The 25,257-nt window shown below is 43.2% G+C and overlaps 1 protein-coding gene across 1 annotated transcript; it reads right to left on the bottom strand.

The window, feature by feature from the left end:
- Nucleotides 1-3,073: 3,073 nt before the first annotated feature.
- Nucleotides 3,074-23,362, bottom strand: TNFAIP6 (TNF alpha induced protein 6). Its single transcript, XM_079994775.1, has 6 exons — nucleotides 23,183-23,362; nucleotides 12,248-12,385; nucleotides 10,325-10,486; nucleotides 5,476-5,704; nucleotides 4,213-4,253; nucleotides 3,074-3,742 (listed from the first exon to the last, which is right to left on the bottom strand). The coding sequence occupies exons 1-6, from the start codon at nucleotides 23,274-23,276 to the stop codon at nucleotides 3,582-3,584; spliced, it is 825 nt and encodes a 274-aa protein (XP_079850901.1). The 5' UTR covers nucleotides 23,277-23,362; the 3' UTR covers nucleotides 3,074-3,581.
- Between the last annotated feature and the right edge of the window lie 1,895 nt (nucleotides 23,363-25,257).

The raw sequence follows: 25,257 nt of genomic DNA, 5'->3' as shown, positions 1-25,257 counted from the left end.
CACAACAGTACCCACAATATGAATTTAGCCATAATGCATAATCTTGTATCCTGTGTTTATTGTGTGAAATACTATGTTTTGATGTGGTTTTTCCCCATACCAGCTCCACCAGTGTGGAGTAGTGTGGTGTAGTGGTTAAGAGCGGTAGTCTCATAATCTGGTGAACCGGGTTTGCTTCTCCGCTCCTCCACATGCAGCTGCTGGGTGACCTTGGGCTAGTCACACTTCTTTGAAGTCTCTCAGCCCCACTCACCTCACAGAGTGTTTGTTGTGGGGGAGGAAGGGAAAGGAGAATGTTAGCTGCTTTGAGACTCCTTAAAGGGAGTGAAACGAGGGATATCAAATCCAAACTCCTCTTCTTCTTCTATTAAGTTCAATGGGACATTCCCAGTTAAGTGCGTATAGGGTTTAAAGTTGGATTTAGAATTCAAGTGTAGATGTAATATGGATTTAGCTAAGATTAAAGTTCAGTTTAAAACTGAATTCTTGATTTATCCAAACTTAAAGTGGGTCAGACTTCTGCGCTCCCAAGGGTAACTCAAGTGACCTTTACTTATCTTTAGTACTGTACTCATAAAGGAGCCAAAGGATCTTTCACGCCCTCAAATCACCTCTAATTGTAGTCTTGGGCATTGTATAGCAGCAGAGTCATTTGGTTGAGCTGCATGATGTTTGTTAGGCTAAGCATGCACACTTTTTTTGAAGTAACGAGAAACATGATAGTCTTTCTATCAACTAACCTGGATATTAATTTGAGGCAGTATTTTAGAGTATAGTGGTACCTCGGGTTACAGATGCTTCAGGTTACAGATGCTTCAGGTTACAGACTCCACTAACCCAGAAATAGTACCTTGGGTTAAGAACTTTGCTTCAGGATGAGAACAGAAATTGCACAGTGGCAGCATGGCAGCAGTGGGAAGCCTAAAGTGGTGTCTCAGGTTAAGAACAGTTTCAGGTTAAGAATGGACCTCCGGAACGAATTAAGTACATAACCAGAGGTACCACTGTATCAGTAACAAAGCATCAAGACAGAGGGGAGGAGCTAGTTGAATTAAGCACCAGCTGCAGAGGCCAGGCAAGCTTAAAAGCAAACCTTACCCCACAAGCCTTAATTAAGTACTTGCATCCACATGATCTTAAATAAATAAAAGTTAAACCATGGCCACGTTATAGAAGGGCACATTGACAAGCCTCAGGTTCATGTGATCGCTCTTCGATGCAGTGATGAGATGTTTGGAAGCTTTCTCTTGTTTTTACTACCATAGGTAATATTAGGTGTGATACACTGAAAAGTTGGGTAGGCATTACATTTTTGAAAGCTTCAGGTCCTTTGCATAATTGTGTGTCTGTGGGGATTCTGAACTGCTAGAACATAAATAAGCCCAGCACTTATTAATACCAGATTGTTTGCAAGGTTGCAGCTGTAACTGCTAGGCTGGCCAGAGGCATACAAAATAACCTGTGCCTATTTGTGATCCTAGGCACTGAAATCTGTGAGTAGGGATGCAGTTCTGTTCCCCTCTATGCAACATCAATCACCAGAGGAACTAGGAATAGAGGGGATTCACTGAGACCACTAGATGGCAGAGATTAGTAGCGTCCATCTAGATTCCGTTCTTGTAGCAGGATGGCAGAGGGTCAAATCACAGGCTACATGAGAATATCCTTGTATTTAATCTCCAGTGGCAGTTCTTTCCAATGAAAAGCAGCTCAGCAAAAGAGGCAATTTGGACTGGAAAAATGATGTGGGTAGGACCGAGTGTTTAACCTTTTTTCCCATCTGCTTTTCTATGGCAACTCCCCTTCCCAGCTGCTCTTCTCCCTGCCGCTGCCGGGATACAGATGTGCGTTTATTCTTTGATATATTATTGTGCAACTCCATAACTTCTACTTTGCCCATCCCATTAAGTAGCCTTTGTACCACTGATGGAGGAGATTACTTCTCGCAGTTTTAAGTTATTGGCAGGAATACAAAAAGTTGCCTTATACGAGGGCTGCCACATTTAAAAAGTGAAAATCTGGACGCAAAAGTTGTTGAGATTTTTTGGGAAATATCAAGGGGAAGAAAATGAAGTTTTTGAGCTACTTTTGAGGAAATTCGGCAAAATCGACAATTCTGACATGGGTTGCCATGTCTGGGAAATTCCAGACATATGGCAGCCCTACCTTAGACTGACCATGGGCTCATCTAGCTCAGAATCATCAATATTGACAGTTGCCCAAGATTTCAGACGGGTCTTTCCTTGGCCTTTTCAGACAGATGCCAAGGATTGGCATTATGTGTGTGAAGCATAGGCCACTATCCAACTGCTGTGTCTCATCAGCGCATGGACTTGCATGTGTATTCCACAACCTCCCCAAATCAGCTCCACAGCATTGGAAAAAACCCTAGAACAGATTTTTGTTGGTGTATTGCCAAACCTGAAATGAGCCTTGAAGTATGGCCTTGAAGCACATCCTTGAGGCATGTCTAAAACTTCTGGTTAGCAACAAGATTTCTTCCCAGCAACGGGTGTTCTTATCAGGGCATGTTTGGAGGAGGAGATATGCGGTGGAATGTGAGGCAGTCAGTGTTGGTCAGTCTGTCTGCCAGAATTTGTGAAAGTCTGATTTGAGGAGGGTGCAGCAGAGAGTTCCATTGCACATGTGTAAATCCTTGCACTGATGGGACACATTAGTTGGATGCTGCCCTTATAGATTCTACCACTGAGCTATGACTTTTCAGCTTCCAGAAGACTGGTTTTTAATTATCTATTCTGAGGCCTTTGCTGAGTCCAATTCTTGACTTTCCTGAACCAGAACCTGTAGTTTTGTTGTCTGGTTCACAGACCTCACTGACAATTTAATCTGGTTTGATTGTTTCATCTTCCACATAATCTGTGAATATTATGGTAGTCTGTAGTCTGAGTTCAGTGGCATTCTACTGACTGCAAAGGAACTTGTAAACCTGAAAATGGAGTCAGGATTCCATCATCATATTAATTAAGTAAGTAAATAAATAAATTGTCTTAATTTTAAATTTAATTTGGAAACAGAGTGACCTCCCCCCCCAACAAAGGGAAAAACATGGCTCTTGAAGTTTGATAAATATATATTTAGAAATCTCAATAATACATCAGATGTAGTACAATGATTATAGGGTCTATGAGTAAATATTTCTTCATCTTTTTGGCTCAAGGAAATGATCACTGCTTACAATTCAAAGTGGCTATCACTGAGCAGCTGTGAAGCAGGAAGGGGATTTATTTGCACACAATTGCATGGCCCCTTGGAACTTTAGCTAAAAACTTGAAACAAAAACAACAGGCTTATTAACCCATTTATGGTGACAGGTAGAGAAGCAGATAAAGTCAAGGGAGGAATCACATGATGATGGGAAGCATCAGTCCAAAGGGGTGTGTATCACTGAGGTTTTATTCATCACTGAAGATCAGCAAAAAAGAGAGATCACATTGGGAGGAGGTAACAGGAAATTATGGAGAATAGGATCCACTGGGAGGAACATCAAGTAGGTGCTTGGGGATAGGGGAATGTCTTTAATAAACATCCAAGGCAAATTCTTCTTTCATGTCAATGTTCTTTTATACAATGCCAAATCTTCCAGCTAAGTAATTTTTGTTGTCTTGGGTAGTTGTATTTTTCCCATCACTCTTTTTGGGTGTATCTAAAGCAATGTATTTAATCTGAAAGCCTCCTGCCGTTACTGAAGCATCAGACAAAAACTTCAGTGTCATTACATTACCTAGGACGAGAAACAGAGAAAGAGAAAAATTACTTCTATTGAGGAAACACCTACCCCTCACTAATAAAACATCAAAGAATTTTTGAATTTCTCATTCTTTCTGCCAAAACACATGGTAGCATTTTTCTCTTAAGTGCACTCAGAAACACTGTCAAAGATAATAAATGCCACAGGGAAACCTGTTGTCTTTGTGATGTTATTGGACTTGCAACTCCCATCAGTCCCAAAGGCCAGGGAAGATGGGATTTTTAGTCCATCAACATCTATTATGCCACAGGTTCTCCATCCCTGCCCTAGGAAGTAATGCAGAGGTTTATAATACTTCAGCCATTCTGCATCTGTGAATTGGCCTTTGTGACGACCTCTCTGGATGGAACGTTCTGTTGTGCAGTACTTCTTAAGAGTCTGAGAAGTAACTGTTATTGTCTTAGTCCATGGTTGTGTGGAGGTGTGCATGTGTATAATATTACCTGTGCTGATTACATTTTCTGGAAGTTCGTCTCCACAATACCTGAAAAACATGACAGTTGATTTACTGGTTAAATATAGGCAAGCCAAAATTCAGTAACACACTTGCTGCAGTGGCTACCTAAGCCTTTGCCAGACCGATATCAGCTTGAACTTACACTGGGTGATCTATCGTGAAGGATGCCACCGTTATGATGTGTAGAAGACATCAGGTAAGATAATCACACAGAAGTAACTCATATGCCACAACAATGGTAATTTGCAAAGTGGCTGAAGTCCTCAATTGATTTTGGATACTTCTCAACAGATTTGTCATGTTTGGCGCAAATGGGAACCTTTTCAGGGACTGGGAGGTTTTCGGGGACGTGAAGGAACGAAAAGGCCAGTGGCCTATACACATAACTTTGCTTCTTTTGAATGTATTAACCATGACGATAATCTCCCTTTGCCATGCACAATTCTGTTTGCATGGTTGATAGAAAACTGGTTATCTGAAATATCAACATTTTAGTAACTGAAGGCCAATTGATAGATGATTGCATGCTTTTAGACAAATTGTGTCAGCTGGGAGGGCTGATAAGGAGATCGGGGCAAGCATGGAGTAGGGTTTTAGACCTGTTTCCCCATGCTGTGGTCCTGGGGCAAATCACTCATCTGAATCTGGTATTATTTTGTATTAAGAGGAAATCCCCCATTGATGGAAAGTCCAAGAACTTAACTTGAATGACAGGCAAGAGACCACAAATGAGCTGAGCTGAGTTTTCTCTGCTCTAATATTTTGGAGGAATTGCAGAGTCGGGGAATGGGTGGGGATTGACTGGGAATTGCAACATACTTCCAATGAATGAGTTTGGAAGGATTCCTGGATTGGATTGAAAAGGGCGAGAAACCAAGGAGCGGGGGGAAGTTGGAAAAAGTGTGTGGTTATTAACACTTCTTAGTTCGCTGTTTGTGTAAATAAATGATGTTATTGTTCAGAACCTCTGAGACTGGGTGGGATAAACATATCCAAATAATAGATGTGTGTCGTATCTACATCGTATGTTTATAGCATGTGGCTTTCCCCCAGCAAAACCTGGGAAGTGTAGTTTACTTTTCAGAGAGCTACAATTCCAGGCACCTCTAACAAATTATAATTACCAGGATGGGAATCCATGTGGTTTAAATGAGCATAAAATGTGGTGGTAGTCTTTTTATTTCCTGAATGAAGTTTCCACGCCCCTGTATGGTGTAATATGTTAAGAAAGATGTGGGAATTCTTTTACCTGCCGACAAAACCATTTACGTCATCATAGCTGTCGTATATTTCTAAGTAATCAGCCATGCACGCTGTATCGTCTTCAAGATCAAAGTCGAGAAACTGAATTTGAATCCGTTGGCCGTATTTCACCCTTATATGCCAATAACAAGTTTGATCGTTTTCATATTCCTTTGGGTAGCCAGGGGTTTTAAAGATGTGCTTTGAATCTGTGAAGATTCCCCCGCAGGCTTTTCCTAGGAGAGAAATAAAACAAGAGGAAATTTGCCTTTTGAATTGGGCTGTCACAATGTCAGAGAAGACTTGCGGCGAGACACAGGTAATCAAAATTAATACTGGCACTTGCCATCACTGTAATGTGCCACATCCATATAATCATATTGTACTGTGTTTCTAGTATTTAAGGGAGAACGCTCACCAGGGTACAAAAACAAGGATATAAAGAGTACTGCTCTACTAGACTCGGAGCCAGCAGGGAGCCCCAACTTTGAGCTTTCATTTTTTTTAATGAAGAAGAAAGTCTGTAGCCCCTTTAGAATGAAAGTTTAGTTGCAGAGTGGTTTATAACAATGCTACCGTGTTTCCCCACAGTATTAGACACTCATTGCAGGTTGGGTTGGGTTGAAGCTGAAAGAGTAAGTCCTGGGAATTGTAGTTTGTGCTGTTTACACGTGTGTTGAATGTGCTTTAAATGTATCGAATGTAGGCTAAAACAATGCTGCAATATTATCCATTGTTTTATCCCCACAGTGGAAGTTTGGCTATTGCCTCAAAGTTGAATAATATCACTTACAAAGTACGAAGATTCCCACCTCCCGAATGAAAGGAACAGACGTAAACCAGCCAAGGTCAACAACTTGGTTTGATAATGATGCTCACCACCCAAACAATACATTTGGAAAAGATTTAGCTTGCCTCTCAGAGGAGACAGCCAAACAGGAGGCACAGATAGGCTGACTAATCTGAATTCTAAGAATGAAGGTTGCCTCTCCCTCTTTTCCCTGACATGTTCAACATCTGTGAGGGTTCTCCTCCCCTGAGAGGTTACGCAGCTGCTTATTCACACAGCTTTTTGTTTTGACTTCACATTGATAACTGCAGTGTGGTTTCCCCCACCATTTCTCAGAGAGTGCTAGTCACCATAGTGCTTCATGTACTAAACACGTGAACCTGATTGCTGCAATGATGGCATTTACAAAATGGCAAAAGGAAAGAAAATGTTTCGTGCACCAGAAAACCATGCTGTTTTTGATGGTGAGCTATTATAGTATAAAATGCTCTATGAAACATTCCAGCACTGTTAAAGGAAAAGCAATATAATTGGGTTTAAGACTGCATTTACTGTATTTACAGGCACATGAATGCATGTTCATTTAAAAAACAATCAATCATTTTGGAATCTTCTTCTGACACTGCCAGGCAAGCATCTTCCATATGTTCTCCAAACCCAAACCACTTAAATTCCAGCACACCGTCTCCAATGGTATAATTCAGTAGACATATTTTGACCTTGTTACTCATAGGAGTAAAAAAATAAATAAAAGTAACAAGAACAAGAACAGAACAAGAAAGCTTTGTCCTTGATACTGTTTTTCTTTTTTACTGCCCCTTTGCCATCATTTCATTCTCAAGAAATGCTTTTCAGGGGCGAAGAAGAGCATGCAACAGATCTAGACTTTGCGCTTGTCCACATTTCCACTTGTCTTGTGCATAGAAAGCACAAGTCTAAGCCTGAGCAGTTTCCCCCCTTGCCTCACTCCTTTCTCCCCCCCCCTTCTTCTGAATTTGATAGTGTTTATTATACAAACCATTAGAAGTAAATTTACACGGCTGTTAATTATGGAAAGTGGCACTACCATACTGTATAACACAGTTTAAGATAGTAGGATAAGGCATTATTCCATTTAAAGGCATGCAGGAAGAGGTTTATTGCATTCCATATTTTTCCTTCAGCTCTTCCGCTTTTTAAATACCTATATGCTTTCATTGCATCTTCTTTGGACATTCCTTTCAAGGAATTCCAGGCATCCCACTTGGCCTTGCCTTTGAAATCAAGCATCCCAGGATGGTCTGTATTTACATCTCCAGCTGTGGCCTGCTTGTAATGGCTGTAGATATCCAGCACTTCTTGATCTGTTGGTTGGGTCTTCAGCTTCTTGACTTCTTCTGCAGCTTTTGCAAATTCTGTCTATGCCATGGCTGCAGAAGCACGCAGCGACCCCCTCCTGATGCAACAAGGGGCTGAACTGCGCCCATTGAACGCCCTTGCCCCAGAGTCTCTCTGCCTCACTCCTTTCTCAGAGAAAACCTGCTTTTTAGGGCTAAAAAAGTAAAGGTACCCCTGCCCGTTCGGGCCAGTCTTGCCAGACTCTAGGGTTGTGCGCTCATCTCACTCTATAGGCCGGGAGCCAGCGCTGTCTGCAGACACTTCCGGGTCACGTGGCCAGCGTGACGAAGCTGCTCCGGTGAACCGGCACCAGAGCAGCACACAGAACGCCGTTTACCTTCCCGCTGGTAAGCGGTCCCTATTTATCTACTTGCACCCGGAGGTGCTTTCGAACAGCTAGGTTGGCAGGTGCTGGGACCGAACGACGGGAGCACACCCTGCCACGGGGATTCGAACCGCCGACCATGTGATCGGCAAATCCTAGGCACTGAGGTTTTACCCACAGCGCCACCCGCGTCCCTGCTTTTTAGGGCTAAATCGGAGCAAATGCGAATCCATAAAAAAAGAAGTTTGCTCTGACTGAGCACTAAAGAGCGGTTTCCCCAGTGGGACAAGAGGAAGTGTCAATAAGCCCCTCAGCAGAAGTACAGTGGTACCTCGGGTTAAGTACTTAATTCGTTCCGGAGGTCCATACTTAACCTGAAACTGTTCTTAACCTGAAGCACCACTTTAGCTAATGGGGCCTCCTGCTGCCGCCGCGCCGCCGGAGCACGATTTCTGTTCTTATCCTGAAGCAAAGTTCTTAACCTGAAGCACTATTTCTGGCTTAGTGGAGTGTGTAACCTGAAGCGTATGTAACCCGAGGTACCACTGTACTCAGTCTCTGTTGATTCTAGAATGAAGTGCTGTGGGTACTCAGCCTGAGGCCAAATAACAGAAGCAATCACAGGAAAAGCAGAGAGTCCCTCAGGCCTGTTTGGGAGGCTAGCCAGAAAGCACTGGGCTTCCCTGAAAATCAAGCATAGGGCTATGTCAGTCGTTTTAGAGTTGACACTATTGCCTGCAGAAAACAAGGCCTTGGCAAGAGCAGAGAAGTAAGCCTGGACGTTGCTGGACTCTGGGACTGATGCTGCCTGGGGACTTGCCCTGCCTGCGCAAGCAGCTGTTTTCCTCATAATTCCTTTTCAAGAAGTAAATTTGGCAAATGAAGGGATGTTCACAAAGATTTCAGAGGTCTCCAGAATGCTGTCATCGATAGGAAACTGCACAAAGTCTGCCCTGAGCTTTTGGAAGGGAAAGGAGTGGTCAAAGCAGCAGATTAGTGATGCAGATTTAATTGGCACCCTGTACCTTGTTTTAACTTGAACCTTGTTTTAAACCCTACTTTATTTCTGTGCCAGCTAGGTGACTTTTAGTGAGCCATTGTTTGTTGGAGAACAATATCATCCCCAAATATGGAGCTGCTGCTGAAATGTGTAGGGTCCCTGACCATGTGACATCACCACACTGTATATTTTTTCATCCATTTCCCCACATCATTGGTAGCTTCTAGCAAGACATACCATCATGATCTCTCTCTCTCTCTCTTTTTCACCATCATGATCTCTCAATGGGGGGCAAGTGAACCAACAAGATACATGGGAAAACTCAACATGGGTTGTAATTTTTGGCAGTAGATCCTTGTTGTGGATCTTTTGTTCTTATTTATTTCCCGCTTAATTACTGAAGTTTAATTCCTGAATAATATGATGTTCCATCCTTAGTGTGCAACTACTCAGAACTGTATGATTAGACACTCTGGCACAAAATCCCCATGCTAGCAGGTAGCTGGTCTTCAAGGTACTATCCACTGAACTTTTAATTTTGTTTAAAAGTTAATTTTATTTTGATTTTAAATGTGATTTCAAATTGTATTTTAAACTAATCGTTTGATTTTGTGTTTTTAATATATATTTGGTGTTAGCTACCCTGAGTCTGGTCTCGGCCAGGGAGGGCGGAGTATAAATAAAATTTATGATGGTGATGATAATGATAATGATAATGATAATGATACTACCATTACTGGGAAAGTTGTTGCCCAGAAGTGTCCTTATCTTCAGTTAGCTTTATTTGCAAAATAAAAACAACAATTTGCCTCTTAGAATTTCAGGGAGGCTGAATTAAGAACTAGAAGGTACGTACTTCAATGAAAAGTTGGGTATTGAACAGATATTTCCATCCCTTTGTCCCTACAGACGAACCCCGGGGGGGGGGGGGGGAATGGAAATTTATCAACCACAGCCCTGAATATAAGAAGCTTAAATCCACAAATCTCTGCGCACTTGTTTTTCTGCTAATCAGAATATTTATGCTAACCAAAGGGGAAGGAAAACCCCGCTGACTTGGAAAAGAAGCAGGTGATTTAGGGCGGCTCCCCACTCCATAAAATACCGCCAGCGGATTATGAAATAGGTGCTACATTGCTATGGAGTTCCTTGGGTTATGTAATACGTAATGAGGCCCACTAGAAAGGAGCAATCAAGTACTGGCTCTGGAATTTCTCTTGAGAGTATTAAAAAGCACACAGATTTGCAATCGCATGCACACAAAAGCTTATACCCAGAACAAACTTAGTTGGTCTCTAAGGTGCTACTGGACAATTATTATTTTTTTATTTTGACTACGAAAATATTGTTTGTTGCACACTCACCATTAGGGTTGAAGCAGTAAGCATCCCACTTCTCGCTCCTGTTGAGCCGAAAGCCGTAGTCCACAATCCCAGTCTTTCCAAAGCCACAGTTGCTTCCAGGTTTGACAATGGGATAGCCAACTCTTCCTTTCGCTAACCAGCCAGCCGCACACATATGATACCCTGGGGGATGGAAGGACATGTCATGTACGCCCAGTGCTGGCTTAAGATGGAAACACTGTACTTCAGATTAATGACCTTTTGTTCTTGTTGCCAAAAATGTAATTGACACACAGTTCGTTTAAATTGAATTAAGCCATGCAAGCAAAACAATTTCCACCCTGGACACATAAAATGCTGCGTGTATGCTTCATTTGTTTTATTTTATTAGAAAATGTGTCATCTTTTTTAACAATGGAAAGAGTTGTTTTCACTTTAAACTAATAAACAACAATTGGATGCAGATGCTTACTAGATCTTAGTCTTAGAACTGCTTTTTAAAGATGTCGGACTAGTGTAAGTCACTGAGTTACTGAAATTTGGGCATTCACTCTCTAAGGCAGTTGCCTCTGATGCATCTCTGTTGCCTGGCATTATCTTCAGGTACTCTCCAGGTTAATATCACTCATCACACTAGTGCAAATAGAAGCCCGTGGATGTAGAGATGTAGAGAAAAACAGCCTATTACCACCTTGCTTAAGACTACCTTAGTGCTGACAAGTCTGGGAGAGTTTCAGCTCTAAGAAATAAGCATCTCAGCCTAAAATTGAGAGGTTGACATGTCCCAGGTGTGTCCTGAGAGCTAGAAAATTGTACTACAACTTAGAATGATAACTTTCTAGGTGGAGGAGTTAGCAAAAGAGTCAGAAGTGTGTGATAGGACCATTTATCACACACTGTACTCATTTATCAAATGGTCTGGCAATTAATCATTTTGGTTGCTTGCTTTGTCACCAGATTGCATCTTTCTAGGCCTCTTCACATGCTGTGTGGGGTTGTACACATTTCATTTCATTGAAGCCATTTATATTAATTGATTCTTGAGCTCACACATCAGTTGTGTTGAATAGCAGCTCCAACAATTATCCCTTTTACTCCATTCCTGTACCCATTAACTTGGGAGCAAGTTCCATGGGACTCAATGGGGCTTATTTCAGAGTAGACATTGTATAGGATTGTGCTGCACATACCTTTCCCACTTAGATGTAAGTCCCATTGAATTAGCTATGACCTACAGCCAAGTAGCACATTGGGGATAGTGGGCAACTCTGATATATAGTGGTACCTCAGGTTAAGAACTTAATTTGTTCTGGAGGTCCGTTCTTAACCTGAAACTGTTCTTAACCTGAAGCACCATTTTAGCTAATGGGGCCTCCTGCTGCCGCCACGCTGCCACCACACGATTTCTGTTCTTATCCTGAAGCAAAGTTCTTAACCCAAGGTACTATTTCTGGGTTAGCGGAGTCTGTAACCTGAAGCGTATTTAACCCAAGGTACCACGGTAATGGAGATTAATAAAACCAAACTGATTTCAATCCATGTTCATAGGGTTCTTAAACTTTCATCCTCGGTACTACTTGCATGTCAATTTCTGTAACAAATAGCATTGTTCGTACAGATGTGTTTTTAACAGAAAAGGAAACAGATGAGTGAACTGAAATTAGACTCAATCATTGAACAATCAACAGTGTGGACAGTTTGTGTGAACATCAAAGGACAAAACACACTCTGGGCAGCTTTCCCCCCATCTCTTGCCTTCTAGATGTTTTGGACTACAACTCCTATCGGCCACAGTCAGCACAGGAATGCCACAGTAGGAAGTTTCCTCACTAAAAGCCCAGTGGTTTTATGTAGCTCTTCTTCACTTTGGGGGACTTTGTGGCATGCAGGAGAATTCCTGCTGGACCAGACTGCCAAATGATCGCATATATTGCATGCTCATACCTATTTTCCTTGCAGCCTCCAGCTGCTGGTATGTGGCTAGATGTCCTCCTTCATACTGACACACTGCTTTTGCTTCTGCATATGTGAGCTGGTATTTTCCAGACCTTGCTTCTCTATGGTACACTCCAGCCGCTCGTTCTGTGAAGCCAAAGCAACAAACGGTGATCTTTTTCTTTTCTTTTTAAAACAAAGGAAACAAAGTTTTGAGGAATCTAGCAGGTGTCCTACTCTTCACAGCCGCCAACAGTTTAGCCCAGGATGCTGTTCCTTGTAATGCAAACATGAGCAATCTATCAAATCTTCTCTGGGTGTCAGTGAGGGAATTCTGCCATTGCTCTTCTGACAGCAAGTAACATTAATTTTAGCGTCCACAGATGGCTTTAGGGCACATGAACATTATGTACAGAAACTAGCTTCAAGCCTGACATAGCTTTTAATCAAAGAGCCTTGGGGACTGTAGATTGAGAAGGGGCTAGGGATTCCTTAAAAATTTAATCCTCCGCAACATCACACACACACACACACACACACACACACACACACACACACACATTTATGACTCCAAAAATTTGCTTGGGGGGAGCCAATAACAGTTAAATTGAATGCAAACAAGTCTCAAGCTAGTTTAAAATTGAAATTAGGCTGGCAACTAAATTCTCAAAGTTAAATGCTTTACTGCTGAGTTCCTGGATCTTTTGGGTCTTCCTCACTTATCCTACTGGTCATGCCTATGGCTGTCTACCTATTCATCCATGCTTAAGTTCCCAGTTTATCCTTTCCTCCCATGCCTGCCCTTTACTAAGATTTGGCCCTCTTGGTCACAATGTGTCCCTAATGTCCACCTTTTATGCCCAGTCAGGTCCCACATGTGGTTCTTTGGCTAGTTCAGATGCAATGCCTAAACCAGGGATGGATAACTTGTGGTCCTTCAGGTGCTGTTGGATTCCAAATCCCACTAGCTTCGGCTAGCAAAAATAGAGGATTATGACAGCAGGAGTCCAACACTATCTGGAGGGCCACAGGTTCCTCATCCCTGGCCTAAACCGTGGTTTGGCATTATTTGGATGAGTCTTCAAGGAGCTTTAGGATAGAATGTTCCTTCCTCCACAGTGATTCCTTCCTCCCTTTTCTGATTTGAGGTAAACCATTCTTTGCCACACTGTTTAAACTGGGCAACTCTGGTTTGTACTTGTTCTGCAAAACAGGATCGGCCACGAGGTTTTGTTCATGATTTCTAACCAACAGGCCACATCACACCAATATTTATTTGTTATCTCTACCATCTAGCACTTCATCTCTGCCGCTTGCTGCGGTTGCAGGAACAAATTGTAAGATGCCAAAGTGCAAGTTCTACAGCTATTAGAGGAGATGGTTACAGAAAGACAAACTGGTAACAAAAGTATGAATGCCTGGGCTAATCTGTTGAAAGAAATTCAAAACAGCCAGCTCAGAATGGCTTAAATACCCATAGATTTGGGATGATCAAACATCTGAATAATGGCGTACTTCTATGGAAGCTGGCTTGGAAAATTAATTAGAACTTGTTCCCAAATGAGGCATGCATAGGACTGTAGCCCAAGTAGAATAGGGATTTGGGACATTTGCAGCCAGCGTAATAATGAGAGTTTCACAACTTGAAACCAACATCTTTTTTAAAAAAATCTATTGGATGTTATTGTTGCATATAAAAATGTGTTGTCACAGAAAAAATAAGGTAACAGAGGGGGGCTGAAAGGGAGGAAACTAAACAGTATCCAGCAACTTTGATTTAATGAAGGCCTTTAACACTGAATTGTCACTGTTGAGTAATTTTGCCAACACTGATTCACCCCACGAACACCGATTATAATATTAGTACAGGACAAGTCCCCTGCCTAGACCCCCACAAAGACTGGATGATGTAGTATGAAAAACCTTTTTCTTTTCTTTTTTTTTGGCAGAAAGGTCAGGTTATTATATTCCCCCCATCTTCTTAAGTTCTTCCAACTTGGCTAATAACAACAAATTTCAGCAAATGTTTATTGCAACAAGTATTCCTGAGCCAACGAATCTACGAAACTGGAAGTGGGGTGTGTGATTTTTCCTGGCAGCGAGAATCATAAAGTCCATGTATTCAAAAAATGAACAGGCAGATTCCAGTATGCCCCATACCTCTCCTGTGCTTAAGGAAAATTCATTCGATTCACTTATGTATGAATTGAATACTTAAAGCGAGGAATAACACAGTGCATTTGCGAATAGAAGAACTTTGGGGTTTTGTCACTTTTGCTGGCCAGCATTTTACTCATGGCAGCCAAGGACAGAGATTTCTCTACTCCTGCTGGATGAATGAGTTTGTGCCAAGTTTGCCCTATGTTGCGCGTGCGCGTGCGCACACACACGTGATGCTGTTTGCCACCCCCCAACCTACTTCCCAGGGCACATGCCCCTTTTCATCCCTTGTCATAGTGAGCTCCTGGGACAGCAACTTTAATCTTCCCCACAACAAAGGACCTGCAATAGCTGTCCTAGTTGGAGGAAGAAATCCCTGTTAATTAGCAACTACAGCTAGATATATAGTTGTTGTTGAAGAGTTGTTATTTCACAAGAGAGACATTTGCCTGATGTTGTTTGGCTACCTACAGCAGTAAACCGCTGCGTGGTCCTCCCAGGAGACCAAATGTGCCTGGAAAGGCCCATCAGTGTCACGCTGCTCTCTTGGAACAGCGCAGGGAATGAAATAATAATTCAGCACAAAACACAGATAAACAAAACGAAGCAACAAGACAAGAGCCCCTGGTACACAACTGGTATGAAACACCCTGCGAGAATAGGAGATGGTAGAAAAGAAAGTCAGTTAACAAAAATAGTCGCATGGCAAAGATCTGAATATACATCATGTAATCTAGTAGAAAAGCTTATTAAAAGCTCAAAAGTATTGCTAGGAAGGCAGTGATAATTAGGGGGAAATGCTTGCTTTCTACATTTAATTTCTTTGGGCAAGTTCCTGGATGCAACACAGGGTATTTTTATTAGTATGTTCTTGTGGGTATTGTTATAATAATATTTTATTGGTGTATCACTGTTCAAAAGTCAACAAGAGAATGTAGGTTTTCCAATCTTAAAACCAAACCAAACCAAAAATTATATATTTTAGAATGAACAAGCTGTTCCTGATAGTCTTCTTTGGGATTTTATTTGCAGTTGCTACAGAAACTACAGCAGTCAGTCTTTCTGACCTGCTCCTGTGGGTGGTCTAGATCTATTGAGAGTAATCAGAAACTTCCATCTCTCTTGCTCTCTTGTAAAAATCATTTATTAGTATGGACAGGCTTTCAACATCTGTACTCCGCCTTCTCTCCTCAGTTTTTGAATTAAAAATCCACTGTATATACCAGAAATGATTAAGCCGTGTCCCTCCAGATGTTGTGGGACTCCAATTCCCACCGGCTCTACTGAAAGACCAGCAACTTTTTGTTCCTTGAAATCTTTCCATTCCAGATGGTCATTACAATAACTCTGTAACCGAGAAAGTGCCTGAGTTTGCTTTTCCTCTCATTCCCACCCATCTCCTTTCCTCTTGTGCCATGCTTTTTTAGGGGGGGGTTTAGCAGGGGCGTTTAGGCTTTTTTAGGGGGGGTTTAGCAGGGACGCAGGTGGCGCTGTGGGTTAAAGCCTCAGCGCCTAGGGCTTGCCGATCGAAAGGTCGGCGGTTCGAATCCCTGCGGCGGGGTGCGCTCCCGCTGCTCGGTCCCAGCGCCTGCCAACCTAGCAGTTCGAAAGCACCTCCGGGTGCAAGTAGATAAATAGGGACCGCTTACCAGCGGGAAGGTAAACGGCGTTTCCGTGTGCGGCTCTGGCTCGCCAGAGCAGCGATGTCACGCTGGCCACGTGACCCGGAAGTGTCTCCGGACAGCGCTGGCCCTCGGCCTCTTAAGTGAGATGGGCGCACAACCCCAGAGTCTGTCAAGACTGGCCCGTACGGGCAGGGGTACCTTTACCTTTACCTTTAGCAGGGGCTGTCTTATTATTAACATTTGCAAACTCCTTGAGGTGCTATTTTTAGTTGAAGAGTAGGATTAAGATGTTTTGAATAAATAAAAAGCCACAACCAGTGGTCACCATTCCCATTTAAAGATAACGAGGGTGGTGTTCAATGGTGAGTTTTGTCACCTCTTTTTCTAGAAAAATAGCACTGCCCTTGCTGTATATGATGGGGACTTTTTTTTTAACATAATTTTTATTAAATTTTATACTTTGTCACATACCAACGAAATCATAACATCACTTATATCTTTGCTCATCCTGAGCCTCGACCTCCCCCCTCCCCCTGCTTCCATTTCTGTGCTAAAAGTGTCCTTGCAGCTGTAGTAGCATACAGTGGTACCTCTGGTTAAGAACTTAATTTGTTCTGGAGGTCCGTTCTTAACCTGATACGGAAGGGGGGGGCATGTCTTCTTCACCTTCTTCTTCGCTACAATATATCCATTTATTTCCGAGTCCAATTGTCAATGTCAAAAGGGACTAAAATCTATAAAATTCATAGAAAATCAACGTGCCAATTTGCTCAATTTCTCTAGGACTCCATGACACCTCCCCTGTCCTCCATAATCCCTCAAGCAAGGTGTCAAGACCCTAATCCTATCAAATCACTCTGCCAAGCAAGCCTTCCCTCCGGGCAATGCCAGGCGGCAGACTATGCATACATGGACCATTGTCTTCTCATCACTGGTACTCAGGATGTGCTTATCTGCGCATATCTCCAGCTCTGCATATTCCCCCACCCTCCTCCATATGTTAATCCTGTGTAACCCAACCTCTTCTTAATGTATTCATGATGTAATCTGTGTAACCCAACCTCTTCTTAAAGTATTCATGATGTAACTGGGATGCATTTTGCACTGAATTCTGGGACATGGAGGGAAGTTTTAAAAGTTCATGTCACCCCTTTCTCACTGTTCAATCTCGCCTTGAACCTGTTGCGCAATAAACTTGGATCTTCTGCAGCTTGCTTCTGTCTCCGGCTGAGCTCATTTTCCTCCGCAGGGACCCACGGACTTAGTCCGACGAGCTGGGTGGTAGAGCAGCCTCGCACCCAGATTTTACCATAGCAACCTGAAACTGTTCTTAACCTGAGGTACCACTTTAGCTAATGGGGCCTCCTGCTGCCGCTGTGCCACAGCCGCGTGATTTCTGAAGCAAAGTTCTTAACCCAAGGTACTATTTCTGGATTAGCGGAGTCTGTAACCTGACGCGTCTGTAACCTGAAGCGTCTGTAACCCGAGGTACCACTGTATGTCTTTTAAAGGAATTTCTTCTCCTATTACTGTATACCCAGTAAAAATGCCTCTAGTTTTTTAATAAAAGTATTTTTTAAAGACCTTTTTCAGTTCATTATATATCATGTCCCAGAAGGCTTTAGTCTAAGTACAAGTCCATATGATGGGGACTTTGCATGCTGTGCTGATGCTCCATTTTTCTCTTCTTCCTTTGCCCTACTGAGTAATTGGGAAGATAATGAGTGTTATTTCCTTTCCTAGTAATGCACACAACAGTCTCTGCTTGTTTTCATCTCATTTCTCTAAATATTCTTGAGCCACACTTGACCCCTTTGAAAGCTGCCTAAGGACTCATAGGCCAGTTTCATTTCATGAGCATCCTTAGCTCATCAATATAGACCAGTTTCTATAACTACCCAGAGAGGTGCAGACATTGTAATGGCGGTGGACCCTTCATTGGAAGTCTTCAAGCAGAAGTTGTATGACCATCTGTCATGGATGCTTTAGCTGAGATTCTTGCATTGCCCTCTAGAATTATTTCTATGATTTTTTGACTGTACCATGGAGTTGAGTTGCATGCATTTGCATTGGAGAAATGAGGGGATTAGTGCTGACACCAAAAAGCAGGAAATCCCCCAGCTGGATGCTATTACAATAGCTGTAAAAAGCTGTCCCCTCAAATGGCAGAAGGCTCAGGAAATAATTATCCCTGGGAGTCCTGGACGAAACTCTTCTCAAATGTTCCATGCAGATCGCAAGCCCATCTGTGCACTTAGAAATATTTATGCTTGCAGGAGGGAGGGCTGTGTAAACGAATTAAGGCTTGGACATTGAGTTTTTCCACAACAGAAATTTAAACCCTTATTCTATCAGGGGCACCAGAGGTGGGTAGCTCAGAAACACCACCATGGCCTCGCAGCTGGTGGGATAACATACAAAAACTGCTTGCAAAAATGTGTTTATTGGGAGAAATTCAAACTAAACTGAATTTCCATGTGGAAATGTGGAGAACAGAATTTAAGATGGGGAAAAATGGGAATCTGAAAGAAACAAAAATTGGCAGATTCAGTCATCCCAACTCAGGTCTCCCACATTTCCCCTATATCAAACCGTATCAGCAGTATCCCTTGCTTTCTATTCCACTATGTTATTGGATTAAGATGGTAGTTCCAAGGAGTATGGCATTTATTACTGCTGCTCAGCTCTGGAATAATCTGCTGGAGAAGTTATTGGTAAGAAATTGCACACAGGGTATACAATATATAGTTTCTGTTCACTTTCAATTGATCCGTTTTTCAGTTAGGCTATTTTTTGTTTTTATTTAATTTCAATAGTGTTGATTTGCTATTTTGTTTTATTCCTGGGTCTTTGGTTTTACTTCTGCTTATCCACTTTGAGCCTTTGGAAAAAGTGAACTATAAACAACTGGAATGCATACATATACATACAGCCTGACAACCACCAGGACCCCGTGCTGCATGGCCTATTCCTTTTAGTGCCAACACACAGTGTTGTTATCAGAGCAGGACGTCAGGGCTGACCCACTAGAATGAGCAGGAGGATCCTCCCCTAAGCAGCAGGGCAGAGGGATCACACTTTGAAGTATGTGGAATATTTATTAATTTGTGTAACCAAAATGCATGTACTCCTTGATAGGAGAAAAACCTCTAAGTAGTTTGCAAAAAATATAAAATAAAACATTTTTAATTAAAAAAATGAAAGCCAGTATTTAAATCATTCAAAGCATAGTTAAAATCAACAGTAGCTAAAAAGTGATAAAATATATATAATTTCTGAACGTCTGAATAGGGTTGCCTGAACAATAACAAATATTAAGCAGTTGCCAAGAAGAATATAGGGAAGGCACCTGTCTGATGACTATAGACAAGGAGTTCAAAAGTGTAGGTGCTGCCATGCTAAATGATTGATTTATTGCAAATGTGGACAAGTCTCATGGGGCACTTGTAACAGTGCCCATTATGCAGATCAAAGTAGTCAAACGGGCACATACAAGGTAAGGCAATCTCACAAATAAACTGGTCCCAAGCTGTTAAGGCAGTGGTTTTCAACCAGTGTGCCATGGCATCCTGGGGTGCCTTGAATGATGGCCAGGGGTGCCGCAGGCAACTCTGGCCTCCGTCCCCGCCTCTAGCATCTCTGTCTCACCAAGGCTTGCACAGCTGTTTGTTGCAGCAGCCCCAGCAACAAGCTCCACAGGCGAATGGTGCTTCTGGGGCTGGCCAGGGAGTGCTAGTTACCTGAAGTTACCTGGTGGCCTCGGAGAAAGCAAGCAAGAAGGGAAGGGAGCCCAGCCAGCCAGTCCACCAGCCCTTGCTGTTGGGCATGGAAGGACAAGTGGGAGACCAGGCAGGTAGGCAGGCACGGCACTGGCCTTTCTTGTGCTTGCTGTGAGCAAGGCCTGCCTGGGAGCCCAGTGCTGAAGGGGAGCCTTTCCGCCATGCAGGCCCTGCAGTACCCACTGCTGCCACTGCTACCTCCCAAGGTAAGGTGCTGGCCTCACATTCACCTTTGGAAAGTTTCCGTTGGGCCACTACGGCTGGGCGCATCCTCTTCCCAATCCCTTGTGGGGCAGTGTGAGGACGTGCTTCTCTTTGGGGCAGGGGGAGGCAGCTCAGAGAACAGGGGCAGTGGTGCCAGCTGCCCAGAGGACTCCCAAGGAGAGGGGAAAGGAGATTAAGCTGAAGGAACACTCCAAAAGGGAGAGCGTTCGGAAAAGGATGAGAGGCTGCCAGCTCTGCAGGCAAGGGGTGACATAACTGGGCTCCTGAGCCCCACAGGGGTGCCGCAGAAAGAATACAGTTGGTCAAGGGAGCCATGGACTTAAAAAGGTTGAAAACCTCTGTGTTAAGGGATTTATAGGCTCATAGTAACATACTGAACTTGGCCTAGAAGCAAATGGGACAACCAGTGCAGATCTCTGAGCAGCTTTAAACGTATGGTGTGGATGTCACCTCAGGAAAAAGAATGTGTTAACCCCAGCTAAAATACAGTGCAGTTTGACTTCAAAGAAAATGCTGATTTTTCACACAATACAAGTGCTACCCTCAAGGAAGATGTTTGACTCTTGCAAGACTAAGAAATAGGAACTTTGCCTCCCTGCAGTGCCAAGCCTAAGCACAGCACAAAGTTTCATTGTGACCGTGGTTGACAGCATGGTAAACCCCCACATGCTGTGTTCTCAATTAACACATCCCTTCCTCAGTGCCTGTAATTAAATATAGCCGGAGTCGCCAATGCGGTACCCAACAGATGTTGTGGACCACAGCTCCCTGCATCCCACTGACCATTCCATCACGCAGGCTGAGGCTGATGGAAACTGTAAGCTAAAACATCTGGAGGGCGGCACCATGTTGGCCACCCCTGAAATAAAGAGTAAACTGCAATGCGAATTCACAACCAGCATCGTGTGTAGTTAAGGCCTCTATATTGGTTTGTGCGCTGGGAATGTATTGTTTCACTCAAGTGTTTTATTGCGCCTTCCTCATCCCCCTGCCGCATTTACAATTCATGAGTAAGATACTCTGACATTCAGGATTTTTCTGCACTCCTCTGACTATATTTCCATCACATATTAGGCGAGGTGTGCTGACTTAAAAACACAGGGCACCTCTCGTGATCCATATTCTGAGCCCTTAAGACACCCTGGTCTATAGTCTGAGCTTTCCCCCTCTCCAAGTACTGACACAGGCACACAGGGAACTATCCTGCAAGTACTCTGTTCCTGCTAGCTCCCCTACAGTAGTGTGCACTGACGTTCAGCTTCCAATGCTGCATATTGATTTCGTTGGGGTTTCAGCACGTCTTTGTTCCTTTGCATACTGCCCAGTATCGTTAGGACCTAGGTATTACTCTACTAGTGGTTCTGAAAGGGCTAGCTAATTTTATGTTAAGCAGCTATACACCATAAACAATCAAAAGTTGGTTAGGATAAAAGCAAATGTCACTTCCTGACATCCTGGAGAGCTGCCACCCATTAATGTAGGCAGGGGTTGGGGAAACTATGGCCCTTCTGTTTTCGTTGGGACTACAGATCCCATCATCCCTGGCCATTGAGCATGGGAGTTGGAGTCCAGCAATATTTGGAAGGCTACAGGGTCCTCATTCCTGGTGTACACAGTCCTGAGCTAGATGGAGAAGTGGTCTAACAGGCAGGTCAAAGATAGCTTAAATATGATCTCTGTGCCTTAAGTCCATAACCCACCCACATGTCATGCATGTATTTCTGGGAAGTGGTTTCCAGCAAGTCCAAATGTGCTTCTTAGAATGGTCTTAATCAGGAATGGATTGCGTTCTACTGAAACGCAAGTAACAGAAAGGCTTAATGATCTGCTCTTTAACAAAAACCCCAAAGGGCAAAGAATGGATCTGTCGTGGTCTTGGGTTGTAACACTTAGTGCTCTTTCTTGATCATAAGCTCCTTTGAACTGAGCTGGGCTGAGCGCCGCGCTGGCAACTTCTAAACATACCCAGGTCATGTACCTGAATGTGTTTTCCACCCCCTCAGACATCACATTTGAAGCACACAGTGTAATACTTGAACCAGCCTCGTAGTTTGACCTTCCTGCACCTTAGCCGGGGGGCGGGGGAGACATTTCTTGTAGAACAGCTGTGTTTAAATGGACAAGACTGCCCGAGTTTAAATGACCTTTGTATGGCAGCCTTTGTTGTTTCATTTGTAAGTAATATCTTGGCCACATGAGACTTTTTCTAGGGTTTCTCTGTCAGCTGCCAGAGAATTTACCCGGCGGTGTGCTTCATGGCTAAGAATGCAGCCCTGAGGTCACTTTTGGGGCAGCATTTTATTTTGTGGCAAAAAAGATTTCTGCATTGCAGGGGGTTGGACTAGATGACCCTTGGGGGTACCTGCAATTCTATTATTCTGTGCCAGTATAAAGTGGAACTAGATGTTATAGAAGACACAGAGCTATTATTGACAATACTCCACCCCCCTTCTCAAGTTCTCTCCATCCCAATTCTCTATCCATTTCTGGTTCTGCCAAGAGAGACCATTACTGAGATACTGAACAGGCTCCAATCTTTATTTTCCTAAGTAAAATTCAGCTGTTCCGAAATAAGAGGGAAGGCAGGAGGATGCTAGAATAAGTAAGACATAAGAAAGCCAAAAGACAGCAGAACAAAAATGGGATACAGAGAACGGGGAAGTACAAGTGCTCTGAAATGTTTTTTAAAACCACTTGTTTCACACTGTATATTTCCCAAAATATCTGTATATGAAGCATCAAGGAATGTCATATATGTGCAAGGCAAAGGCTGATATGTATCTTGCACAGCTGTTTCTGCTTAGTTCTCTCTTTCTCTTGCTCTCTCTCACACACACATTCTCTAGAGGTTTAGCTTTCCATTCATCTCAAGCTTCCAGATAATATCATTCTCCCAGCTCATATTTCTAGGCATTCTTTTTCACAAATGAAATGTCTGCACCACTTTTTTTTTTTAAAAAAAGTAAAACAAAGAACATTAAGCCAAAACAACGCAAATGAATTCTTGTTCGGCTGCAGCAAGATGCTGCCTTTAAATCAATGGGACGTGACAACTGAAGAAGTGATTTGGAAAATGTTGTGGGTATCCCTGAAGCCAAGGCTTTGCAAATGGAAACAAATGAACAAACAAAACAAATAAATGAAAAACCTCTTACCTAGCCAGATAGAGTTATGTAGAACTCCGTCCTTGAACCCCCAGCCAGCAGCTGTATCCCACAGCAAGGCAAAGAGAAAAATCAACACAATCATATCTTCTGTTAAGAGTATTTTGCAGTCACTGTTGAAGCGGGTCTGGAAAGACTCCTTCTAGCAGCTGCTGACTTTCTAGTGGAACATCTGGCTGCCAGGTCTTATATAGTGTTTTCATCTGTGAGGTCAGCAAGCCTGCTCCAATTGAACATGCTGTAGTATTGCTCACACATTAAAACTTCCCTGATTTTTTTGTAAGTCTGACTCATTTTACGTTTCCCTTACATGAGTCTCCAAAGTCTACAGCATCCAAGTAAAGGTTTAATTCCTCATTTGCCAAAGCAAACATATTATTTTCGAACAGTTAAATATCTCTTTTCTTTTTTTTGGAACCTCCTTCTTTTGACACTGAAACGGCGATCTGCTTCACACAATTTTGCTCTTTTTACTGTATTTTTTTTTACCTGTTAACTATCTTCTTTCCCTCCCATAACCATCGTCACTTATTTTGATACTCAGACAGCAAGCTGCTCTACACAATTTCGCCTTTGTAAAAGCATAACAACTGAATCCTTTGCAGGATAATTTGACTGTAGGTTCTGTCTGTCGCAGATACGCTTTCATGGAGTGGAAAAGCTTCTAACCCTGACTAGAGAACCAGAGTGAGAACTTCGCTGCTCTGGCCCGCCATCCAGGTTCCTCGTGCTTGGTGCCCCCTGATAGGGAAGTTAAAACATTTGGCTTGATGGGCTTTCCACCATACAATACAGCTGGTCCGGGGCACTTAAAATGGCCAGCCACTGGGACATGACTCCTTGCTGCACCTGGAATGGAGGGCATGCCGCAAGGGGCTGCAACTGCCGCCCACCCTGACTGTAGGGTAAGTGGCCATTTTGGAATAACCAAGATGTAGGAATCTACAGCTTTTGCTTTCATTTTTAGACACCTTCAGATCACTAATTTTAGGATAATAAATTCATTTTTTAACCCCACTAACTTTTAAGTTAGAAAGAGATACAAAGCACACAACAAATTGAGGGAGTTCCTCCATGGCTTTTGTGTTCCAACATGCCTCTTTTGTACTCAGAGTTTCTAACATAAGGCACAGCTATAATATGGCATTGAGGAACCCACTCTTCCGACCAAAAGTTGACGATGTTGGCTATGGAGACCCACTGTGGGCTTTATGTCTGCACATGGAAGGATTTCCCATAGGGCAGAAGCCTCTAGGTCTCTTGTCCTCAGCGCTCTCCAAAAGCCACACCCCTCACCTGGCCCACCCCTCTCACCAGCCCTGCTCTGTGCCCTCATTTGTGAGTGCCTTTCCCTAGATGGAATGTGTTTTGAACTGTGTTTTAATGTTTCTTGTGTATGTCTCAAGCAAGATGGAAAGCTTAAAAGCTCTTTTTGGGCCAAATATGTGCAGGGTTACCCAGCACAAAAGGAGCTTTTAAACTCTCCGGCTTGCTTGCCAGGCAAGGCCTGAGACAGCCCTAGAAGGCTGCGGGAGGCTCTTATGAGATCTTGTGGGGCCATGCACGTTCCCACAGGTTCTTGTGTAAGCATCCCTAGCCTTCCAAAGCTGGCCTGCTGGGTGGGCCTTGCCTCCCAATCAAAGCAGAGACCTTAAAGGCTCCTATCATGCCAGGCAACTCAAGCAAAACCAGCGCAAAAAGAGCTGTTACCCTCTCCACTTTGCTTGCTAGTCAAGTCCATCTCAGCACACCAGTTCTGGGGTGCTGAGGATGCTCTCTTCCCCAGCTCACCCACTAGTGATGGGGTGGCTCCAAGGGTTAGACTAAACATGGAACCCTTGGCTCCAAACCACTGCATGAGATGTGGGATTACTGTACGTAACTACAGTACATCGCCTCTAGTTGTGGGGTGTAAAGTTCATCTTGCCTTCCCCCAACCCTGCCCTCGTCCCATCTGAGTCATGGTATGACAGATGTCTACTGCTCCTCTCTTGTGGCTTCTGGGAGAGTTGCTGCCTCAGCAGCTGTTTTGTGGTAGGTGGGTCTAGGGAAGTGAAGTGAACAGA

This window comes from Podarcis cretensis (assembly GCF_951804945.1).
Source record: "Podarcis cretensis genome assembly, chromosome: 1".
Taxonomy (NCBI): domain Eukaryota; kingdom Metazoa; phylum Chordata; class Lepidosauria; order Squamata; family Lacertidae; genus Podarcis; species Podarcis cretensis.
Note: the sequence above shows the minus strand (reverse complement) of the source record. Positions and strands in the feature narration are given on the sequence as shown.

Bases quoted from the DNA above. Each gene is read 5' to 3' on its own strand.
- TNFAIP6 (XM_079994775.1), bottom strand. From the start codon at position 23,276: ATGATTGTGTTGATTTTTCTCTTTGCCTTGCTGTGGGATACAGCTGCT. The intron at 5,705-10,324 runs GTGAGTGTGCAA...TTTCTCTCCTAG, and splicing joins TTACTGCTTCAACCCTAATG to GAAAAGCCTGCGGGGGAATC. The intron at 4,254-5,475 runs GTAAAAGAATTC...CATGTTTTTCAG, and splicing joins GTAAATGGTTTTGTCGGCAG to GTATTGTGGAGACGAACTTC.